The sequence below is a fragment of the Apteryx rowi genome, unplaced genomic scaffold (assembly GCF_003343035.1).
Source record: "Apteryx rowi isolate R43461 unplaced genomic scaffold, aptRow1 scaffold_224, whole genome shotgun sequence".
NCBI lineage: Eukaryota > Metazoa > Chordata > Aves > Apterygiformes > Apterygidae > Apteryx > Apteryx rowi.
In genome coordinates, this window is record NW_020448575.1 from 745,085 (window position 1) to 766,345 (window position 21,261).

General features: G+C 40.7%; 2 protein-coding genes across 2 annotated transcripts in view; one reads left to right on the top strand and one right to left on the bottom strand.

Moving 5' to 3' along the window:
* The window catches only part of MED12L (mediator complex subunit 12 like), a 157,034-nt gene that overhangs the window by 108,336 nt on the left and 27,437 nt on the right, over nucleotides 1–21,261 (bottom strand). The window contains exons 11-14 of the mRNA XM_026065168.1: nucleotides 18,522–18,653; nucleotides 17,021–17,147; nucleotides 14,347–14,561; nucleotides 11,994–12,170 (exon numbers count right to left, since the gene is read on the bottom strand). Of these exons, the coding sequence (XP_025920953.1) occupies nucleotides 11,994–12,170; nucleotides 14,347–14,561; nucleotides 17,021–17,147; nucleotides 18,522–18,653 (651 nt within the window). The remainder of the gene's footprint in view (nucleotides 1–11,993; nucleotides 12,171–14,346; nucleotides 14,562–17,020; nucleotides 17,148–18,521; nucleotides 18,654–21,261) is intronic.
* On the top strand, nucleotides 7,545–10,773 carry GPR171 (G protein-coupled receptor 171). Its single transcript, XM_026065109.1, has 2 exons — nucleotides 7,545–7,754; nucleotides 9,195–10,773. The coding sequence occupies exon 2, from the start codon at nucleotides 9,243–9,245 to the stop codon at nucleotides 10,242–10,244; it is 1,002 nt and encodes a 333-aa protein (XP_025920894.1). The 5' UTR covers nucleotides 7,545–7,754; nucleotides 9,195–9,242; the 3' UTR covers nucleotides 10,245–10,773.

Sequence of the window (21,261 nt, forward strand, 5' to 3'; positions counted from 1 at the left end):
CTGTGTTTCAGCTCAGTCCTAATAGGTAACTTCTAAGGGTGAAAGATTTTTAAATACACGCTCTTTGCATCTTTTCCAAGGCTGTGGGCAATTTCTCTTGGTTTGAGACCACTGTTCTATAATAATGGTATTCCACCATCACCCATTATCATAGTTAAACTCACCTTTCTTGAACACATTTACTTCCATTTATTTCCTATTTGCCTAATGAGTGGTTCCACACCAAAGTCACAAAACAGTCAGAACCCAAAGCCTGGACGAAGTCTGGATGTTTATCTGATTGTTGGGGCTTGAGGCAATCCTTATTCTGAATTGGAGTTTAGGGACTAGATAAGTTGTGGAGTTTGGGGGGGGGGGGGTTAAGAAAATGCATAAAAGATTATTTATATGGTTCTTTCAGAGCTCCCTGATCCATGCCAAACTGAAACTTTGCAGACTCTTCCCTGCTAGCCAGGGAAATAGTCGAGGGAAGGGAAACTGTTGCTTTGTGGGAGATTTCTTTTGTAATTTATGGCAAAAACATTTAGTACCTTACATGGCATGGCTTTTTATTTGCCTATGTCAGTCTAAATAAGTGAGCCTGTGAAAGCACAGTGGCATACTGAGATGAAAATCGCCTCCACAATATATATTTGTATAAGTTTACTTTCTTTACTTTGCAAGCTTTATAAAATGATTTATACTGGATTGTCTCCTCATCCCGTAAGAGTGACTGATATTAAAACAAGAGATTACTGATACTGATATAACTGACAGCAAGAGATTATTGATATTATATATGCACCAGAGTAAAGTATGCTGACCAATACACTTTCTTCAGAAGTGACACTAAATTTCTAGCTTTTGTTTTGTTTTGAAAAATCTTCCTCCGATAGCTTCACTCATCAGAAAATGCTTCTATTGATCCTACTGCAGTTTGGTACCCTGCACATGACAAGTCTCAAATAACTCAATTATTAAACCAAGTTTCTGCTCCATTTCTTCAACCGTGCTTTTAACTTTGCTATGTAAACTGGGACAGAAAGGTATGGGGCCAGTTTTTTTCCATGCCAAATAAGTTAATTCTCCCATACCTTTCCCAGCACATTCTCTCTCAGATAATCCCAGCCAACTCCTTAGGCAGCCAGAAGTCTTGGAGCCACATTAAACACCAGCCTTTGCCCTTCAGCCTCCCACCTGGAGGAGCTTTCCTAAAACCCTTGCAGTGTGAGTTACAGGCAAGTTGGAGCTAAGCAAGGCTCCCACTCAGCTTCAGCTGCAGCTCATCCCACTGACGCACTCACCGCTCTCCCTGTTGTCCTGCAATAACAGGAAGCTGAGCTTGCGTTTGTTTGTTTATTTGTTTGAAAGTTAAGTTATTCAAATGGATTTGGAACCACTTGTAAAGGTTCAGTCCCCCTGGGAAGAACGAGCACACATCACAAGCTGCCCAGAGAGATTCAACACGTGCATTTGCGCAGGAAAGTCGTAGTGCTCATGCTTTTTCAACCTCTTCCCTCCATCTGGAGGAATTCCCAAGTCATCCCTTTCTAACAAGGCACTCCTCTGCTGTTCAAAACCTTGAGCAAGCAACTATGTATGGCCACACAGATCTGCTTCAAAAAAGGCATACATCCCATAGTTTAAACTAGGTGTCACCTCATAAACCTGCCACAGCCTTTAAAGATAAAGCACGTCATCTCCCTCCCCAGAAGCCCTCTCAGCACTGCACTGGACAAATGTCAGTGCTGCAGTTACTGTGCAGTGGGTTATGCAYGCTAATACCGAGGTGCAAGGCTTCCAGTTGGACTCCTATTTCCTCTGCCGCTTACAGKCATGATAATTTCCCAGGAAAGGGGCTAAATTTAGCAAATGGGAACCCCTCCTCCAAACACTATTTCAGGGGAGAAAGCTCACTCCACAACTCCCTCAACAGATAAAAATTCCTGGCTGTGCTGAATAAGACTCAAGAGTCTCATCTTTCAGGACTACCATGTATTTGCTGGCTTTAACACAGAGGGGATGGGAGGGAAGGACTAATTTCTCTTTGCCAATAGCCTCACACACGTTCTCCCATTTTGCTCCAGTAAATTAATTTCTGGTACTAATTTTTATGAGAGTATCTTCATTAGCAGATCTAATAATCGTCACATACAGAGCACCACACTTCTGTGAAACACTGTTCAAACAACTAAAACCAATCAATTATAATTTGTAGACAACCGCTGCGCAGCCGAAGCACATGCATGCTATCTCATGGTGCCTAAGTCTGCTCTGTCGGCTGCTGGTGAAGCTCATCAGGGCACGTTCGGAGGCACCTCTCGTTGCTGCCTACCTGCAACCTCTGGAGTTCACGCAGCGTAGTGTGCCAAACGCAAACCAGACACAGCCACACAGGCTACACTGACCAAATCCTGCCATCTTGTGCATCTAAATAAATATATCAATCATTTTTTCTTCACCAAAATACATGTTTCTGCTCGGAATTCTTAAGTACCCTGTGCCAAGATCACTTATATTTTTCATTTATGTTGTAGACTTTATGGGGTTTAAAAAAAAAAAGTAATCCATCAACAGAAGTCATGAAAAGCTGTAAGAGAATGTGCTGAACTTGCTAGTTTGTTCATGAAAGAAAACCGCTTCGCTACATGGGTAAAGGATGGCCAAGACCCTGCTCGAGGATTACTCCTCAAAGATGCACTTTAATAATGAATCTTGTAATTGTGACGGCAATGCACAGAAAGCAAGAAAAAGCTCTCAGAACTCATTTGTAGCATCCACTCATTATTGTGCCCCTCAAGTTTATTTTAACTGCTTATCTCACCGTTGAAGAAAAGTTAAAAGAATAAACTGTTTGCTAGTGCTGGTGAGATTTCTGTCCACCATCACAAGTGATGTAAAAATCAGAATAAATGCAGGATTTCCCCTCAATTCTCTATTATACAGCAAGTTAAAACTTTCTACCCCTGCACACTTATCTGGCTTGCACATCCACAGACAGGTAAATACTCATTGAAGAAATCGAGACTCAGTTAAACCTCAGACTTTCAGTGTCTTTAACAACACACACAGAGTGAAGCATGAGCGCACCACTCCCATCACAAATAATTCACCCAAAAAAGGTTCGGCAACAACAGTCACAGCTGATTCCCGAACCTTTCTGAGAAGCTGTGTTCAGGAGACAACGTCATTACCTAGACTGGGAAAACAAGCCACCATCTGAGTTCTGCTTCTTCTTTTTTTTTTTTAAATTAATTTTCATATAATAAAATTATTAATTTTCAGCCAGCTGAACCACCATTTCGCCTATGCTCCTCCTGTGGACTGTTCGTGATACTTTCCCGCAGACTGCTGACTTCTGCTTCTGTGCTGCTTCTCCCAAATGGCAAAGGAGAATACAGTGTCCAGGATGGTTCTTCCATGACAGGGGAGTCTCCTGCCCCCAGGACAACTGTCCCATTCAGGAAGAAGTTTACAGTTAGTTTCCCCCATCTAACAGCAGCTCAAATTTCTCCCAACTTTTTTCCACTATATCTGATGCCATGACATCTAAAGCGCAAAGGACACAAAATCCATGTGGGCACTACATGCCAATAAGCCTTATTTTGGTAAGTTGCTTAGAAAACAGCCACTAAAAGCTTAAACCACATAAGCATTTAAATCCGTACTTGACAACTTTCCTGATTTAAAAGATACAGGGATACAAATTATATGGATTCAAATATTAGCTTCCTAATGGATGGATTAATGGTTGTGATTATTAGGTATTTTTCTCACTTAAAAGAGAGCAGATTATACTTGAAAACTATAACTGGCTAGCACTTCTTAACATTTAGCTAAGATGATATGCTCCAGAATCAAAGACAAGGAAAAAGTAATGAAAAGAGGTTCAGAGACATATCTGGACATCATAAGCTGGACTCATCCACCAGTCACAAAACTAATGCCAAATATACTGTAAATGCACACATGCACGATATCCTACTTTTGCCCTTCCCAAATACAAAATTCAAGAATGAAAGTTGTCTTTTTAAACTCAATTCCACCTCTTACAGGGCATCTTTAACTAACTCACGACATCTCCTCCCTTCCTCACAAAGCCTATTTCACTCTGGGCAATCTGATCCGGACGTGAACCAAGGCCAGACCAGGAGGCTACCCAGAGGACCTCTGCCTCATACGTGTTGCACTGCAGGCAACGGACACCTAACGAGGCAGGGGACCTAAGCAGAGTAAGCGTGGCGTCATGGCCAGATGCGTGAATGTGGCCAGGAAATGGTTTCTCAGCCTGGAGCAGAGCCCTCGAGGTAGGAGCTAAATGACTCAGATTTTCATAGGTGCTCACGTTTAACCATGTTTCCTTCTCACTAGGGGAGCAGGCAGTCTGATCTACTGCAGATGCAAGTATTCTCAATGGTGTCCAAAGTCAGAGGGGTTGTGCCTTAAATATATACACACACATATATATATATATATATATATATATATACATATAGCGCTTCCCACTCCCCGTGTCTGGCCTCCTGTAGCATCAACATGGTATCTCCCAAGGTTGGTCAGGGCTCAGCTGGAATCCTCTATGCCTCATGTCTCTGCCTGTGCCATGGCTAACGACCAGCCTCTCCCAGCTTGGTTTTTATAACTCAAATATCTGAGTATTTCATAAACACTAAYAAGAAGTACTGAGGAGAAGTCTAGCAGCAAATTAATAAGTCTCGCAGGACTCTTACCTAAGGAGCATGAAGTAAATAAACCCTGAGGCTACCCGCTGAAGGGGGAGGAGAAAACACAAGGCTGGCATCTCCTTAAGGAACCACCATCCAACCCAAGGACTGACACAACCTGGTTGTGTGCCTGCTCTTGGGGAAAGGGGTGTCACGCCATCATTAAACTTCAGCGTTAGTCCCAAAGAGTCAGAGTGTAGGCTGAACAGAAATCAGCTCTCCTGCTTCTCAAAGTCGGTGCCCACTCCGCACAACCGTAACACTCCTCACACACACAGATGCTAGCGACAACACTGCACGGCTTCAGAAAGTCAGAAACCCAGTCTGCAGAACCCACAAGTTCTCAGCTTTCCCCATCCATACCAGCTACTCTCATATCCTTCTTTCTCCCAGCTTCCCTCCATCCTACCAGCTCTACCAAATCCATAACCTTGAGGAGCCGGTCCTAGCTCTTCAGAGGCACCCACCACTCTTGTCTCTCGACTCCTCTTTTAACCATGCTTCCTAAACCACACCTAGATCCTCAGATGTCTTGCTCCAATCTAACCCTGCATCTCTTACAAAACGTCCTGCCTCTTGCTTTCCTTCCTGCTGCAGAGCGTCGTAGTGCCGTCTTCCACACAGCGGGGGTACCAGCAGAGGGACGCACTGAGATGTCCCGCTGCTCGCCTTTCTACTGCCTCCCACCCTCAGGCAGCATCCACCAGCACAGAAGTTGGGAAGCTGCATGCTCCGCTGTTCAGCAGGAATTGAGGATGCACAGCTCAATCACACAGACAAGGGAGTGCGCTCAGAAGAAAAAAAATTGAAGATTCATTAACAGCTGAACTCCAGAAAGTCTCTGAAAACCTTTTCTGCACATGGAACTTTTCTCCAAAGGAATATGCAAAATGTGGAGAGGAATCGAAAGAAATCCTGGCACAGAAACTACTCACATAAAGTCTTTGGTGTCTCCAATTCAAAACACAAGGCTCTTAATGCTCTTTTAAAGGTCATCAGATTTTCTTAATGTTTAAGCATTATTTTTCCTAGCCTTATTCTGAGAAATGGATTAATCATTTTGGCTGAATCCCCTCCCACACCACCACCCCCTTCCTTCTTTGCACCACCCCTCCAATCCCAGGAGGGAGTGAAAGAAGACTCATCATGGAAAATTTCAAAGCAAAAGTTAAAAAATCAGCAAAGTTTAAACTACCAAAAATAGGGATTTTTAATGAGRAGTTCTCAGCAACCTTAGTTACACCAAAATCTGATCTGCATCTATGATTTATGAACTAAAATAGCCTTTTAGATTAGTTGTATAGACAGGGGAATAGGATGACACTGAAGCAACAAAACTGGAATTAGAACTCCCTTGATAGTCTTGTGTTTCTTCTCCTCTTGAAACACTTCTGTGGAAAACTAGAACACTTTCCACTGAAGGTTTACCTGACCATCACCTTCCCTCTTTAGACCTGGGAAAGTTTTCTGAGCTGTAAACTGACTCAAAAGCAAAGGGGAGACACACACACACACACAAAACTGAGTCCAGAGCTTCAAGCGAGCAAGAAAGAAAGAAAAAAAAAAAAAGGCCAGTTTTGCATCATTAGCATACCACTACAACACCACAAAACCAGTCCATGTTTGCTCAAAACTGAACATAGGATCATTCTAGATTATGAAGCTTTACAAACATTTTGACGAATATGGTCTGAACTTTAAGCTTATGACTAAACCTAAAACCAGACATACTTAACTTGTTTTTTCAGAGAGCTGTGATACGCGATTTGTAAATTCCTGTGGATTCTCAACTACAACACAGTGATAACATGTTAGTTTTTCTGTATTATTGTCAGTACCCTCGGCCACCTAGCCTAAGATAGACATATTCTGCTGGCTTAATAAAAAACAAACGTTTAAGTATGAACATTTCCTCTATGTACCTGACATGTCATTTTTATTTTTAATATTGCCTGGCAAGCCTCCAAAGTTTTAGAACCTTGAACTCCTATCAGAAAACTCCCCATGTGCTCTTAAATCTGTAACTTAGGTTTCAACTCTAAGGGGGAGAAAAGAAAAAAAAATAAATCATGAGTCTTCTTAAACTTGGAACTTCATGCAGGAATATTATAATGAATAAGGACCAACTACAGCTGCAGAATCCTCACATTTCTCTCTCTAATTCCAAGACGGATGCACAGGGAGGAAAAGGGAGTTTTAGATTTTTAAAAACAAAAGCAAAGCTGCAGGCTATTGGATGTCACACCTCTGAAGTCCCAGTTTGAGAATCTGGCACTAAACTGTATCCTGATGAAGTAACAGGGACTAGGGGAAGAGTCCACCATAAGTGTCTGGTGTTCACTTTTATAATGGTGACACGATAAACATTTAAACATAAAGCTTTAGGCTTGAGGTTGGCAGAAGAGAGTGAAGATGTCACTGTCTTCAGGTCTGCTGCTTTAGTTTTTATTACAAGATATCAACAAGTTGAAGTTTATTCCCTATCCCCGTCAGCTCTCTGATGCAGATAGGTAAAGCAGCTTGACTGTTTTCACTCTGCTTCAAATACCACAGAAGTAGTATTTTGAATTATAAAAATGCATTCTACTGGTCATTACGTAAAATGTGGAACTCTGTTCTTCCACAGCTGTTTTTCCCCCCTGTCCTTCTCCGTTTCATTCTGCACTCACTGCCCAGAGCGCCTGAAAAACAGCTCACCACAAAACCAAGTTAAAAGGGGCAGAAGAACATGCAGAAATGTTACCGAGAGCTGCATTTAGTGTGTTTTCAGCGCAGCCCTTAAAGGAAAGGGGTAACTTTGGATTGTTCCATGAACACTTACATTTTTCTGTCACCTCTCTCTTAGGTAACTTCCATGTGGCTTAGCTATTTGAATGCTGGTTTTAGTTGCGTCAATCAGCACATTTAAAAACCACAGACGCATTTAAAAAAAACAGCAGATGCAGTAGGAGGAAAGATTAACACGTTATTGAACAATGAGAAAACACTCGCTGAGAGACAACCACCATTAACAGATTAATGCTTAGAAGACCCCAGAGACCAGTAAGAAAGGTATGTGCTTTCAGCATTTACTTCATTCTATCTTGATCTATGTAAATATACAGCTTAAAATATTAACTGCGGCAAACGCGTCGAAAATCAGGTTCAAGCGCTGAGCACAGCCGCCTTTTCTCTGCCCGTGACTCGGCTGCAGTCGCTCTGCCTCCTCGGACCGAAGCGTGCCGGGGCTCAGCGTGCCGGGCCGCCGGCCCCAACTCTGCCGGGCCTGGGGGCGCCAGCCAGCTCCAACTCTGCCGGGCCCAGGGGTGCCAGCCGGCCCCAGCTCTGCCGAGGGATGCGGGGCGGCTCCCACGCCGGGCTCCCACCCGGGACGGTGGCACCGGCAGCGCTGCCCTGTGCCCCGCGCGCCACGGGCACCGAGACGCGCTGCAGCTCCGCCGCGCGCTCACGGCAGCGGCGGCTGCCACCTGCACAGAGCCAGTTACAGGAAAGAAACTGATTTTTCCCCCCTCACTTTAAATCACTAAGTATCTGCGATCCTTTGTGTTTGCGTAGATTGTAACACAAGTTTTGTATGTCTGGCTACATGTTTTACAGCAGAACACAAATGTGGCTGCAGTGCAGCACTTCTCTTACGTTGTATGCTAAACTTCAGAACCACACAGCGAAATAGAAAATAATTGCAGTTTGATGCTATTCAAGACATAAATCTGTTGTTCCTTATTCCAAGAAATTATAGTAAGAGTTCCTTCTTTCCAGTAAACGTTCTGCACAGCAGTCTGCCAGAGTAACATAAGAAACCCTCGGTGGTGGTGTAGTAGATTTAGTTAAAGTAAGACTAAAGGATTAAAAAAAAAAAAAAAAAAAANAACACTTTTCTTCTCCTTTTTACTAAAGCCTAAAACAGGAGGTGAACAAAATAATTTAACAGTTGCTTTTTTCAAAATGTGTTTCTTCTAGAGGCTTCATAAAAATATTCAATTAATTCACCCTCTGCTCAACTTGAGACACACAGCAGTTTGCAAAAAACTTAGGACTGGTCATCTGACATGTCTGACTATTTGTCTGACAGTGTTTTAGCTCCTTATAGATTTTTATAAACTGAGACTGCTATAAACATTATCCTTTATTATTATATTTAGTTCTAACTGTTCAAGTTTTAGTATGATCATTATTAACTAGTTACTAACAGTTTATCTCAAAGAGATCCAAAAAAAAAATTTTTTTAAGCCAAACACACATAGAAATACTGCTTTTGTGATAGTTTCTCAGCAATCTATATGCTTTCAACAACAAAACCTAATACATCTCCAAACTAACATATGAACACAAGCCTCTCAAATACCTGTGAAGCAGCATGAATAGGGACAAAAATATATTTATTTTTTCTTTGTGGTTGCCTTTTTTCATGAAATTAAATGAAAAAAGTTCACACAGAATAACTACTGTTTTTCAGGAAGAGTTGATGTCTTTTTTTTTTTTTTTTTTTAGGTTCTTGAGATCTCCTAGCAGAAAACTAACTTGTACAAGAAATATACAATGTCAAGCAATGTTTCACAATGCAATATCCATACCGAAATGGAACCTTTTACCTATTTTTACTACTTGATTTTTCTTATGGGATTTATTGGAAGTTGTTTTGCACTATGGGCATTCACACAAAAAGACCAGAAACAGAAGTGTATGAGCATCTACTTAATTAACCTCTTAACAGCAGACTTTTTGTTGACTTTGGCATTGCCAGTTAAAATAATTGTTGACCTGGGAGTTGCACCCTGGAAACTGAGAATATTCCACTGCCAAGTTACAGCCTGTTTCATCTACCTGAATATGTATTTATCAATTATATTTTTGGGATTTGTAAGTATGGATCGTTGCCTTCAGCTAAAGCACAGCTACAAGATTTATCGTATTCAAGAGCCTGGATTTGCCAAGATGCTGTCCGCAGTCGTATGGGCGATGGTTCTCCTGATAACAGTGCCTAATATGGCCATTCCAATCAAAGACATTGAAGAAAGATCTAATGCGGGATGCATTGATATTAAAACAAAGTTTGGAAGAGACTGGCATGTGTTTACAAATTTCATTTGTATGGCAATATTCCTTAATTTTTCAGCTGTGATACTGGTTTCCAATTTCCTTGTTGTTAGGCAGCTCTACCAAAACAAGTATAGTGAGAGCTATGCAAATGTAAGGAAAGCCCTAATCAATATATTGCTGGTAACTGCAGGCTACCTAATGTGTTTTGTCCCATACCACATTGTTCGTATTCCCTACACTTTGAGCCAAAGTGATACGATAACTAACTGCTATCTGAAACAAACTCTCTTTAAAGCAAAAGAATCTACCTTGCTGTTTGCAGTATCAAACCTCTGCTTTGACCCTATTCTGTATTATCATCTGTCCAAATCGTTCAGACTGAAGATTAGCAAGACTTTTGCAGCACCTAAAGGGGCAAAGGTTTTCCCAAGTGAAGAGACAAAGACTGTCACAGCAGAAGAGGCGCACTGCGGACCTGACCAGGAGACACAAAAGTACTGATTTTAAACTAAATCTAAAGTGGGTGCAAATACGTGTTATTTACAGCTGCTGTGCAATTGCAAACATGGCTAACAAGGTCAACATCATTACTGTTCAATCATAAGCCCAAGCAGAAGGGAGAAACTTGACTAACAAAAAAAACTGCTTTATTATATGTTCGTATAGTAGGTCTGAACTAGCAGAACACTTGATACTGCCTTTTAGAAACCAGTGATGACCCACCAGGAACCAGCAACATGTTCAGAGAGACACAAACATACCTTATAAATATTTATGGATAAATACCTGAACTCACCCTTACTACATGAAATATTGTAGGCTCCCTATATTAAATGACTTGGTGCAATCAAGGAAAGAGATTACTTAATGGCAGTTCATAAGCTGCAAAGCTTTTCACAGATGCAATTAACCCAAAAACATTTTAAAGGGCATTACTTCAGAAAGTGATTTTAAGCTGCACTGATTAAAAATTATTGTATCTGCTTACATCGCACCTGCAGTTTTCATAAATAAATTTCTTGTTCTTGCCATGTTCCTTTGCCTTTCCTTGTTACTTCAATGAATATGAAAAAAGCTAACAACATACATTATAGAAAATTCAAGCAAATTTTAAAATTAAGATAGAGCGTATTGATATCCAGTGTATTTTTGTTACTTCCAAAAAATTAGAAAATGGCAGCTAAGTGTATTAATTTATAAATGCTTTCAAAGACAATGCATGTATAAAATAGTCAATAATCAAAGCCAAAATCAAATGTGCACAGGCAAAACCCATGTAACTGGATTAGTTCTAACTGTAAACAAAAAACATTTCAGAAACATAAAAAGAACCAAGTTACTTTTCCCTAATTCTTAAAATGGGCAAAATATGAATCACACTAAGTAAGCATTCAAAACTGTCCTGACTACTGTTACTGACAGTAATAGCTCATTCAATATTCTCACAGCAACAAATCACCCTCGATAACTCAGAACCCAAACTTTGTCAAGGAAGGAAGTTAAAACAAAAGAAACTTGTCGTTATCACATCCTATTCTCACTTGGACAGTTCCTGTATTGATAGGATCTACTATCGTTAACAGTTATCATTGCTGTTTCAGAAGAAAATTCTGAAGTAGAGATACGTTCCAGTTCCAGGCTTGTTCAGTATTTGGCCCCTTTTCCCAGCATTGTGGAAAAGATGAAAAACGAAGAGAATGAGGGTTTGGAATTTGGGATCTGGAATGCTATTCACAGGGGTTTCTTTAGTTCCCAAGAGTCCCATAGACAAACACAGAACAGCAGCAGCAACCAAAATCCATGCCAAGGAGTGGGCAGGAGGAAATAGCACCATTCCATCCCTTACATTTCAGAACTGTTTGTTTCAGATATTTTAGTATATTCATTCATTCGTCCAACTACAATATCAAAGTTTCTATTTAACAAACTTTTAGTAGACCCTAGAATGTGGTGTTTTTCATGTGGTGCTTCTTTCCTTACTCTAGTAAGTCACCATACCTATTACACCTCTCCGCAGCTAACCCACTTTTGATAAAACAACGATCTCTGTATGCCGCGCTAAAGCCATTCTACAGTCGTGCACCTACGGTRTACGCAGGCAGGAATAACGAACATCGTGCGGACTGTTTGCAGGACCTCAGGCAAAGCTCACACAGCTCTTCGCACAGTGGGACTGATCTTTATTCCTTTAAATGCTTTGGTATTACATCAGTGAGTACACTTACGCACACAAGCACAGAGCTCACTTACCAGAGGTATAGGGAAATGCGTTGCATATTGCAAATGGCGAAGGAGGTCGTAATTGGATGGAAAAATCAGTTCTCTCAGTCTTTCTCTCTTGACTGACTTCTCACTGGTAACTGAAATTCTTCTGTCTAAAGAAGAGCTCACATTCTCACAAGACTCCCCAGGCATCGGAGAAAAAATCTAAGTCATGTAAAACAAACATTTAAGATAAGTGTAACCTCAAACCTTCAAAATTCAGCAATTCCATTCAGAGATCCAAAGTATCTGGCTGTTTTCTAAGACAGACAAAACAAGGGCAATCAAAACCAAGCCTGAAATTTAAGAAGCTAAATATACATAATACATTTGTATATATATTTCCATTGTTATTGTACAAGTTTTAAACTAGCAGTATTCAGTCAGGAAAAAAAACTACAGTTCAGAGTGGTTTCCACACTTTACATGCTGTTATGACACAGAAACTGTATGATCAGAGGGTCCAGTGATTCCGGGGAAGTAATGAGAAGCGGGAAGCGACAGAGCCAATGGACAAGAGACATAATAGGCAGGCATGGATATGCTTGAAACTACCAACAAGACAGACATCGGGCAGAAACAGGGGTCCCAATATCCTGCAAGGGGATTCGCACCGATCGGTCAGGGCACCGGCCGCCCTGCGGCTGCAGAAAGAGGACCAGTCCGAAGGAAGAAACTAGGGGATTCGGGAGTAATCCAGAAGCAGGCCAGCAGCAAGGAGAAAGAGAGGAGGAGACAGGTTTGGAAGACAGAGCAAAGACGTAGTCATTTAAAAAGCAAACAGTATCAATTTGGGGTCCCTTGATGTTAAATAAGTAGCTAAATCTGCATATTCATTCCTGATTAACTGTAATACACAGTACTCTGAATATCCGGGGGGGAGGAGGAGAGGGGGAGAGAGAGAATGATGCGCAGAAAGGAAGCAATACATCGACATGGCGAGCGCTACAGAGGCTGGATGCCAAAGGACACAGGCTGGTGAGAGAAGCAAGATGGTTCCAGGGACATGGAAAAAAAGACTTAGTGTGAACAGTGAACAGGCACAGGCATTGACAGCATGCAGAAAATCAAAAGTTAAACCTACTGGGAATTCCGAACCAAAATCTGCCTTAAAGTCACTTTTGTCTACATCATCAAAAATATTAGTGGTTCCTGAGTCAATGCCCATATGTTCCATAATACTATGGTCCTAATAATTGTCAGAGAGAGAGAGAAACAGACAGTCACATTTTACTGAAGTCTTGTTTAATTGATCACAGGTAAATTGAAGTATCCCACCTATTTATGGAATAAGAAAAAAAATTGATGGTAGAAGTTTTTAGATATTTAAAGCCTTTATTCACGAAAGGGTTTTTCCAGCCTAAATCCACAAAAGGATAGAAAAGGGCAGGAGCCAAAAGGGAAAAATAAAACCTTACAGTATATCCCTACGTGCAATTCTGCCCCCAGGGACTCCTACAGACAGGAAGTTCTGTGAAACTTCTGCACATACTCTGTGAAAGTTGATGCTTGTACCCTCCCAAAATTTATTTACTATTTTGTCCCATCATAGAAGGCAAATCCTAGAAACCTCCTATCTTTTGGGGCAAATTTGACCATGAGGCCTACATAAGAGATTCACAAAAGAAATGAAAAATAAATACAAGCGAAGACTTTAGCTGGCCATCAGTTCCACGTGGGCTGTGCAGCAGAACAACAGGCTGCATCACATCAGAATTGCAAATCTGGACCGTACTCAAGAATTAAGAATCATCTTCCTCTTTCACTACTCCCAGAAAAGTTTAAGAACTGCTCATCTGGTGGAAGACTTGAGATTGCACCTGGATTGTGCATGTATGAGTCATGAGGTCTGGCTTCACTATCTTCAGATCATGGCTGCTTACTACACAGAAAACTCTCGATCATCTGCGAATAGACTACCAGCTCGTGAACCATTCATGCTTGTGCAGTGCCAGCGTGCTCCGATACAGATACAGAGCCCATGCAGCTTACTCCAGGCTCCACACAGACTCCTCCTGCTTAAAGCTATCCCTACTCTTCACTGAAACGTATCTGCAAATAAGGTTTTTCAGTGGTAAGTTTAGAATGCTATATTATGCCTTTTTGTTCTTCCTGCATGATTTAGACCACTGGAGAATTGAAAGTTCAGTGTACTTGCACCAAAACTGCAATATTCCAAGGTATACACAAGAATGAAGTATAATGGATCTTCTAATCTTCTCTGGTCGATCTGTAAGTTTTTTAATACCATGTCTTAGAAATACTAATGCTTTGGCAAAAAATCTACCATGAATGAAACAGAATACCAAACATGGGAGGAAAAGAAAGCATGAAGTAGTACCTCCAATTTCATATCATGATCCTTAGAATAGTGTTCATCCACAGTTTCCCCATTAGGTGAACGCTGTCTAGCGGTTGCAGTGATTGACAAGTCTCCACGCGATATTAAAGTGCACATGTATGCGTCATGGGAGAAAACATCATGTCGAATGAATTCAGAAAATAGCAGCACCAAATTCACAAACTCTGTCTTCTCATGGTCGCTATTTGGGTCAGCTATCAAAAACAAAAAACACACACAAGCAAACTTAGAATGTAATTTCAAAACATAAATACTTGTTTTTCAGCTATCCAAATTACGAACCCCTGCAAATTTATTTTAAAGTTTTAAAGGCCTACTAAAAGCATCTCAGGGATCCTGCATAGGTTTCTCCTCTCCACAGGATGAATCATTTCCCATCCAATGACACACAACTTGCATGGTTTTGCTTTGCTATCAGTTCAAGGCATCTGATGGCATTCAGACAGCAGTGAATTCCAGAGCGTCCTACACATCTGCTCATGTCGGCACGTGTCAGCGGCAAGTACACCATTCAAATACTTCCAAAAATAAGGGGGGGGGGGGAAGAGGCCATTGCTTGTGCAAAGAAAAACCAAGCTTAACCTCAAGCTTCGGACTAAAATGGACCACCCAGTGATTCTCCTTTCCTCTCAAATTCTATTACTAGAGTAAATTTTACTGTCTTTGCTATAATACTTGCTTATTTTTTTAAGTTACAAATCATGATTTCACACATGATTTCATCACCTTCACAGGCGCACATGCCCACAGATGCTTCCAGACTGAGGAACTTGCTCATTCTGAACTTTATAAGAGGGGCTAAAGACAACTTATTTTAGTAATTCTTAAGTTGTCAAAGTGTGTTTTTGTTGGTTTTTAATCTCTCTCTCTCCATTTCTCCCTTATGTATTTGTACCATGTTTAGCAGCGCGTATCCCACAAGACACTGGAGAAATGAACACATCACAGTAGCCCCTCTCCTTTTCCACTCAAAGTTTTCATTGCTTCATCAAGTTTTTACTCACAAGGGCATTTTAGGGTGAATATATGAGACAATATTATCACTAATACCTTCTTAACACAAAACATTTCTAAATATTTTCAAAGAACTCAAGATATCTGCATTCCAGACATTCAAAATGTAAAAGGATTACTTTTTACAATTTAATATTAAGCTTTATCAGATGAACATGCTCATGCATATCAGGAAAAAGTCTATTAAAACAAATGCATGTTATTTTACCAATGACAAGACAAAGCCTAGAGAAATACAATATATGTTGTTTTCATTGGTCACAACTATATTTAATTTTATTTGTTCTATAACCCAGGAAGGTTTGCAACATGGCAATTAACAGAAATTAGCTCTATACCACAACTACTCTATTGGGCAACAAAACCTCAAGCTACAGAACTACTACTAATTCAAACCAACACATATTTAAAAGCAAATTATGCTGTACAAGTTCAAATTAGTTCAATATATAATACTATTTCTATAAACAATTGCCACTTGCTGTCAAACTAGCAGGCAATTTACAGATAACAATTAGGCCTATTTTAATCTTTCCTCCAAACATGGTAAATAGGTCTATTCTTCTAATTTTCACCCTAACATTCATTCTTTTGGTATTTTTTAGAATTCTCATTATACTAGAGCTATAACAGTATGCCCAAGCATACACCAGTTCAGAGACGAAACTTTTTCTCTGCAGACCTTCAAGCCCAGTTCACCCTGAGCTATCCACCACGACCGACCCCCTCAAAAGGGGGATGCACAGATGGGGCGCAGGGTGAGTATGTTTGCCCTCCTTTGAAAGACAGTGATTACATACTTTTCATTCTTGGAGACATAAAAGCTCAACCACTGTAAAAACAACGCACAAAAAACTATTCCAAAGTTGGAAAATGCCACAGAATATTTCAAGCAAGGAAAACATTCCCCAGCTAGTCTCCCTACTCCGTCTGGCAGAACTGCCCCAGTAAAGGACAATACCATATAGAAAACAAGGAAGTCAGACACACAAGTCTAAAGAACAAATATTTTGGATGGTTTAGTAAAACCAGGGTCACCACTAACCCAAAAATAGAGCAGAGTCAATATTCTAGAGTTTCCTTTTTGAATGTTGAGGATTTTTGGTGTCACATTTCAGACCAGTTAAAGTCTGCTTTATCTGAAGGGCACTAGAAAAATATGCACTAACTTGCAGTACCTTAGATATCAGAAACAAGTTTCATTAGACTAAGACATTTCATAGAGCAACCAACAACGGACAAAGATCACTTTTTTCAATCCACCTATTCATAGAATGACAATTTTCCACTTTAACACTTGCATACAAGTCAGTTATTTTGAATGCGCATGTGTCAAAAAGGTGTTTGATATTATATAGGCCTAAGAATGCAGGTACTTTTCTCAAAACCTGTTACAGCTTAAACAGAAATAAAGGTAGTTTCTGCCAACTTTCCTTTGGTGAAAAGAAAAGGAAAGAAAAGAACACAGAAAGATCCTATTACAAGGCAGGAGATTTTGAAAACACGTACATATGAAAGCAGAGGAAATCATCATGGAAATTGAGCCAGAAACACTTGCTACAAAACAATAACAGCAGCAGCCGGACAGGAGACTAGTTGTTTCTGACCTACTTTGGAATACAAATTAGTTAATACTCACATAATGAGGGAGCTTGGGTATCTAAAAACCTTAGCAGGACATTCTGGAAAACAGGAAGACTGGAACCTGTCAAAGAGGCTGATGATAGGGATTCCTTTTCATCTAGGACTTCAGATTCACCACATCTCTAAAGAGTTGGGGGGGGGGGGGAGAAAAAAAGCATATTTCTACTCATAAATATACATAATATTCCCACAATTTGCACCTGATGCAGTAATAGGCGTGCATATATCTACTCAAATATACATAATATTTCCACAATTTGTACCTGATGCAGTTCTATGTGTGATTGTTTCCTCTCTCTTAATAAAATCTAGACTTGTTCTAGAATCACATTTTTTCTCCCATTGCCAAGTTCAATTATTTCTAAGATATTTTATTTAAGCACTTTTGATTACTTATCAAAAAGGAATGTCCAAGGCATGTAACATCATCTGTAACGATACGTTTTTTCCATAAAGCAAAATTTAAGGATACAGAACCTCCAGAATCAGTGTAAAGACAAAAAGCAACTCATCTTGTTTGCATAAATTACACTAAAAACACGACATCGCATCTCTGCCTTAAATGGCTTTCGGCGTGACCGAGGTAGACGCAGTACCCTGCTCGGTGGTTTGTGGCGAGGGGAGGACACGGCAGAGCAGCTCTGGAAAGCGAAAGCCTGCCACCCCATCACGCTAGGTGTGAGCGGCGCAGCGGCAGTCTGCGAGCGCCCGGGCTCCGGCGCTGGCCCCCGCCGGGGCCCCTGCACTCGCTGCTACCGTCGGCCGGCCGAGCCGCCTCCCGGCACCGCGGGGGCGCATCGCTCCACGCAGCGCTGCACCACGGCAAACACGCTCCCCTGGTTTGATCCTTGGCACAGAGCATGCTTAGTATTATAAGAGTTTCAGGGGAAAGCATGTGCAGTGAGGAAAGGGCAGGGACGTGACCATCAGCTTACGTAAATGGGAGTAAGATCGTTTACCGCGACAGACGGACAAAAGCAACTAAGCGTTTTGCCCCTCCAGTGAAACGTTTCCATTATTCTCCTGAAAACGAAGGCAACGTAACAGAATGCAAGGCTAAAATTTGCGTTCAAGCTTTGCCTCAACACGGATGCTAGGTTTGAGAGCTTTCCTGGAGCCTCTCGCGAGGAGCGCAGCCGCTGACTGCCGAATCCCAGGGCACCAGCCGGGACCGCACGCCTCCTGCCAATCCAGAGCGCCATGGACTCGTTTGGACAACGCGCTCGCAGGAGTAAACCAGGTCACGCACACGGATGTGAATCCAGCTAACAAACCCGTTCGAGTTAGGTTGTGATTTCCTCTTAAGTAGAGCGCCTTTTCATTTAAAATTAGAGTTTAAAAACTGTATATTGATGACAAAATCCCCAGCACTCCAAATGCAGTTAAACTTTTTTGTTTTGTTCTGTTAAGGGTGGAGATTAAAGTGAGGTTTCGTTAGAAACTACTTACTTTCTAAGCATATTGTTCACACTGCTCTGGAAGTAGAGAGAACTTACTTCTGCTTCGATTTCTGCTTGCCTCTTCTCCAGGAGCTTGGCTACTGCCATGGCCCTGTGTTTGCCAGACCTCTTACAACTCACAGCCCATTCGCAGAGCAGCATCACCACGGCTTCATCATTCGGGGCTACCTGTTCAGTGAAGAACAGAGAAAACCACTTTACCTGCGCAGCAAACAAACTTACTTCTGAGGAAACCACCTTCAGCAGCCAATGTTCTGGGGGATGAAAACTAAAGCTGTGTGATAAAAGGCCAGAAATAGCTAACGCACAACATTTTGGCTTTTGTTCTTAACTATTGACAGGTGTTTTGTTCTTAACTACTGACAGATGCACACTTAATGTTTCCTGATGAAGTATAATCTGCAAGCCGAAGAGGGAATTCTCCATTTCCCACACTCCTAATATTCAAATCAAAGTTTTCCTTTACCATAATGTTGTTTTACAAAAAAGAAAAGGAAAAGGAGACCTGCTTTATGAGCAAGAGAAAAAAGAAAAGCATAGCACACAAACCCTCTCAACAAGATTAACCATACAGAATTTATGCTTTCCTTACATTGTTTCAGACCTACTCAATGTCATTCCTGTTGAAACTGCTTCTAGTCCATTATTAGCATCCCATTGGCTCATTAAAAAAAAAGAAAGATTCAAAAAGTGAGGATTCTGTCAAATAACCAAGATCAAAAAACTCCCAAAACCCCCACAACTTATTTCTGACCCATGTGTACCTAAACATAGACAAAAAAAAAAAGTATGTGTCTTCAGAAAATCCATATTTGCCAAAAATAGCAATGGGGTATAGTATGCTTATATCTAATGAGCGTTTCCCATATCTCTATTTTCACTAACCATCCACATTTTGGAAGTATTTTCTCTGATGTGCTACTGCACTGGGTCTGCTGAACTTCCTCACTCCTGCCCAAGCTGGCTACCATCTCCAAACACTTTAACAGAGGAGATATCTGCATGCAAATTGAATAGATGCGATTTTTCTTCTTTCTCTTAGACTAGCACAACAAATCGTAAAAGAACACCACCATTAATTATTTTGCACATGAGAGAAATAGGGTGTTCTTCCTTCATGGAATACACTCACTAGAAAACACTGCCTGTACGCAAACGTATGTGGAAGCTTACATATGTACGCACGCATATACAGAGAGCATCTACAGTGGTCTCAGCCAACAATATCGGTCTGTTACTCAACTCTGCTCAGAGCTGCACTCAACTATACTGAGAGCCGAAAAGCAAAACCAGCAAAATTTGGCACTATGTGATCTAACCACTTCCACTGCTTCCGACTTCCACTGCACAAGTCAACGTTAGTTTGCATTCAAGCCCTACAACAAACATAAATGCAACACAAACTTAGGACCAAAGTAAAACTCCAGTTACCATACCCGAGAACAAATACAAACAAAGCTAAAGCCAATTTCACTTGCTAACGTTTTCATTTGTTACCAGGCTGTCTGCACTTACCCTGATCTATTGTACAGCACCACTGTAGGGGCTAATTAAAAGGACACATGGCTCCAATCACACACCCAATCGCCCAGAACCGAGGGCCAAGGTACATTTACCCAGGCGTGTTTCTTCCAGAGATCCCACGGGTTGTGTTTAATTCTTTCACAAAACTCATTAAGAATGACTGCAGCGGAAACTAAATAACATTGTTATCAACATCAAATTGCACATCTAGAGTTTTAGACACTAAGCCAGCAATAATCACGTATCATATTTTTTGACTAAAAATTGCATAACTGACCCAATTTATTTGATAGCCAAAACAGAGAGAAGCAAAAACACAGGGCAAGCTGACCCTGCTTTGCTAGGGTTGAAAGTTATTTCAGTTACTTCAAGAAATGCTATGAATCCTTTCTTTTGAATAATACAGAAATGCATAATTCTGTGTTAAAATTATCATAACAAAAGGGATAAATAAAGGACAGGTGTTTATGCACTTCACATAAAAGTTGCATGAAATTACCCTGCTCAGGAGAGCATTGAGATCTACATAAATTAACTACAGATTAATTCCTTGCCTGCTCTTCCTGAACTTCAGAAAAATTCACAGAATGACTAACCCATTTCAAGCAGCTTATTTTCAATGGACATTTTTTTCTAAATGTAGAATTAACAACTAGAAGAGAGAGCTCTGCAGTTCAAAAAATGCAGACAGTTGATTCCGAGTCATCCGTTACCACTGTGCAAATTATTAGTGCAAAAATAAGTCACAATTCTACATCTACAAAAAAGAACTAGATTTTCAGAGATGTAGAATCAAGCACGACCACAAATCAAATGCTTAGAAGTGATTACGCACCTTAAAAAAGTGTTGATTCTGCAGTTTTGTGTATATGCAGAACAATCTCTTCTGAAGGAAAAAAAAGATACCCTAATCATTTGAAACATCAAGATGTTTATGCATCTCAGAATTTAAATCACACAACTTATGTGGAACTGAGTTTGGTTCTCAGAAGCCAACATGCACAGCAATAAAAAAAAATAAAAACAAACACACGTGCACACACACACAGCTGAATACACGTAATTATTTAAACCCCTCTCCTTCAGACTTCTGCTCTGCAAGTTGCCACCACCAGAGCTATTTACAGCACATAAACCTAAGCACACACTGAGCTTTTGAAGCACAGGGGCCTTATAGTGCACAGCAGCTGAGGACAGTAAAGTCGAAGTGGCTATCAATCAAAACCTTTATTTTGCTTTTCACTGAAAATAA

What these genes read in the sequence shown, in the direction of transcription:
- GPR171 (XM_026065109.1), top strand. Translation starts at nt 9,243, where the DNA reads ATGTCAAGCAATGTTTCACAATGCAATATCCATACCGAAATGGAACCT.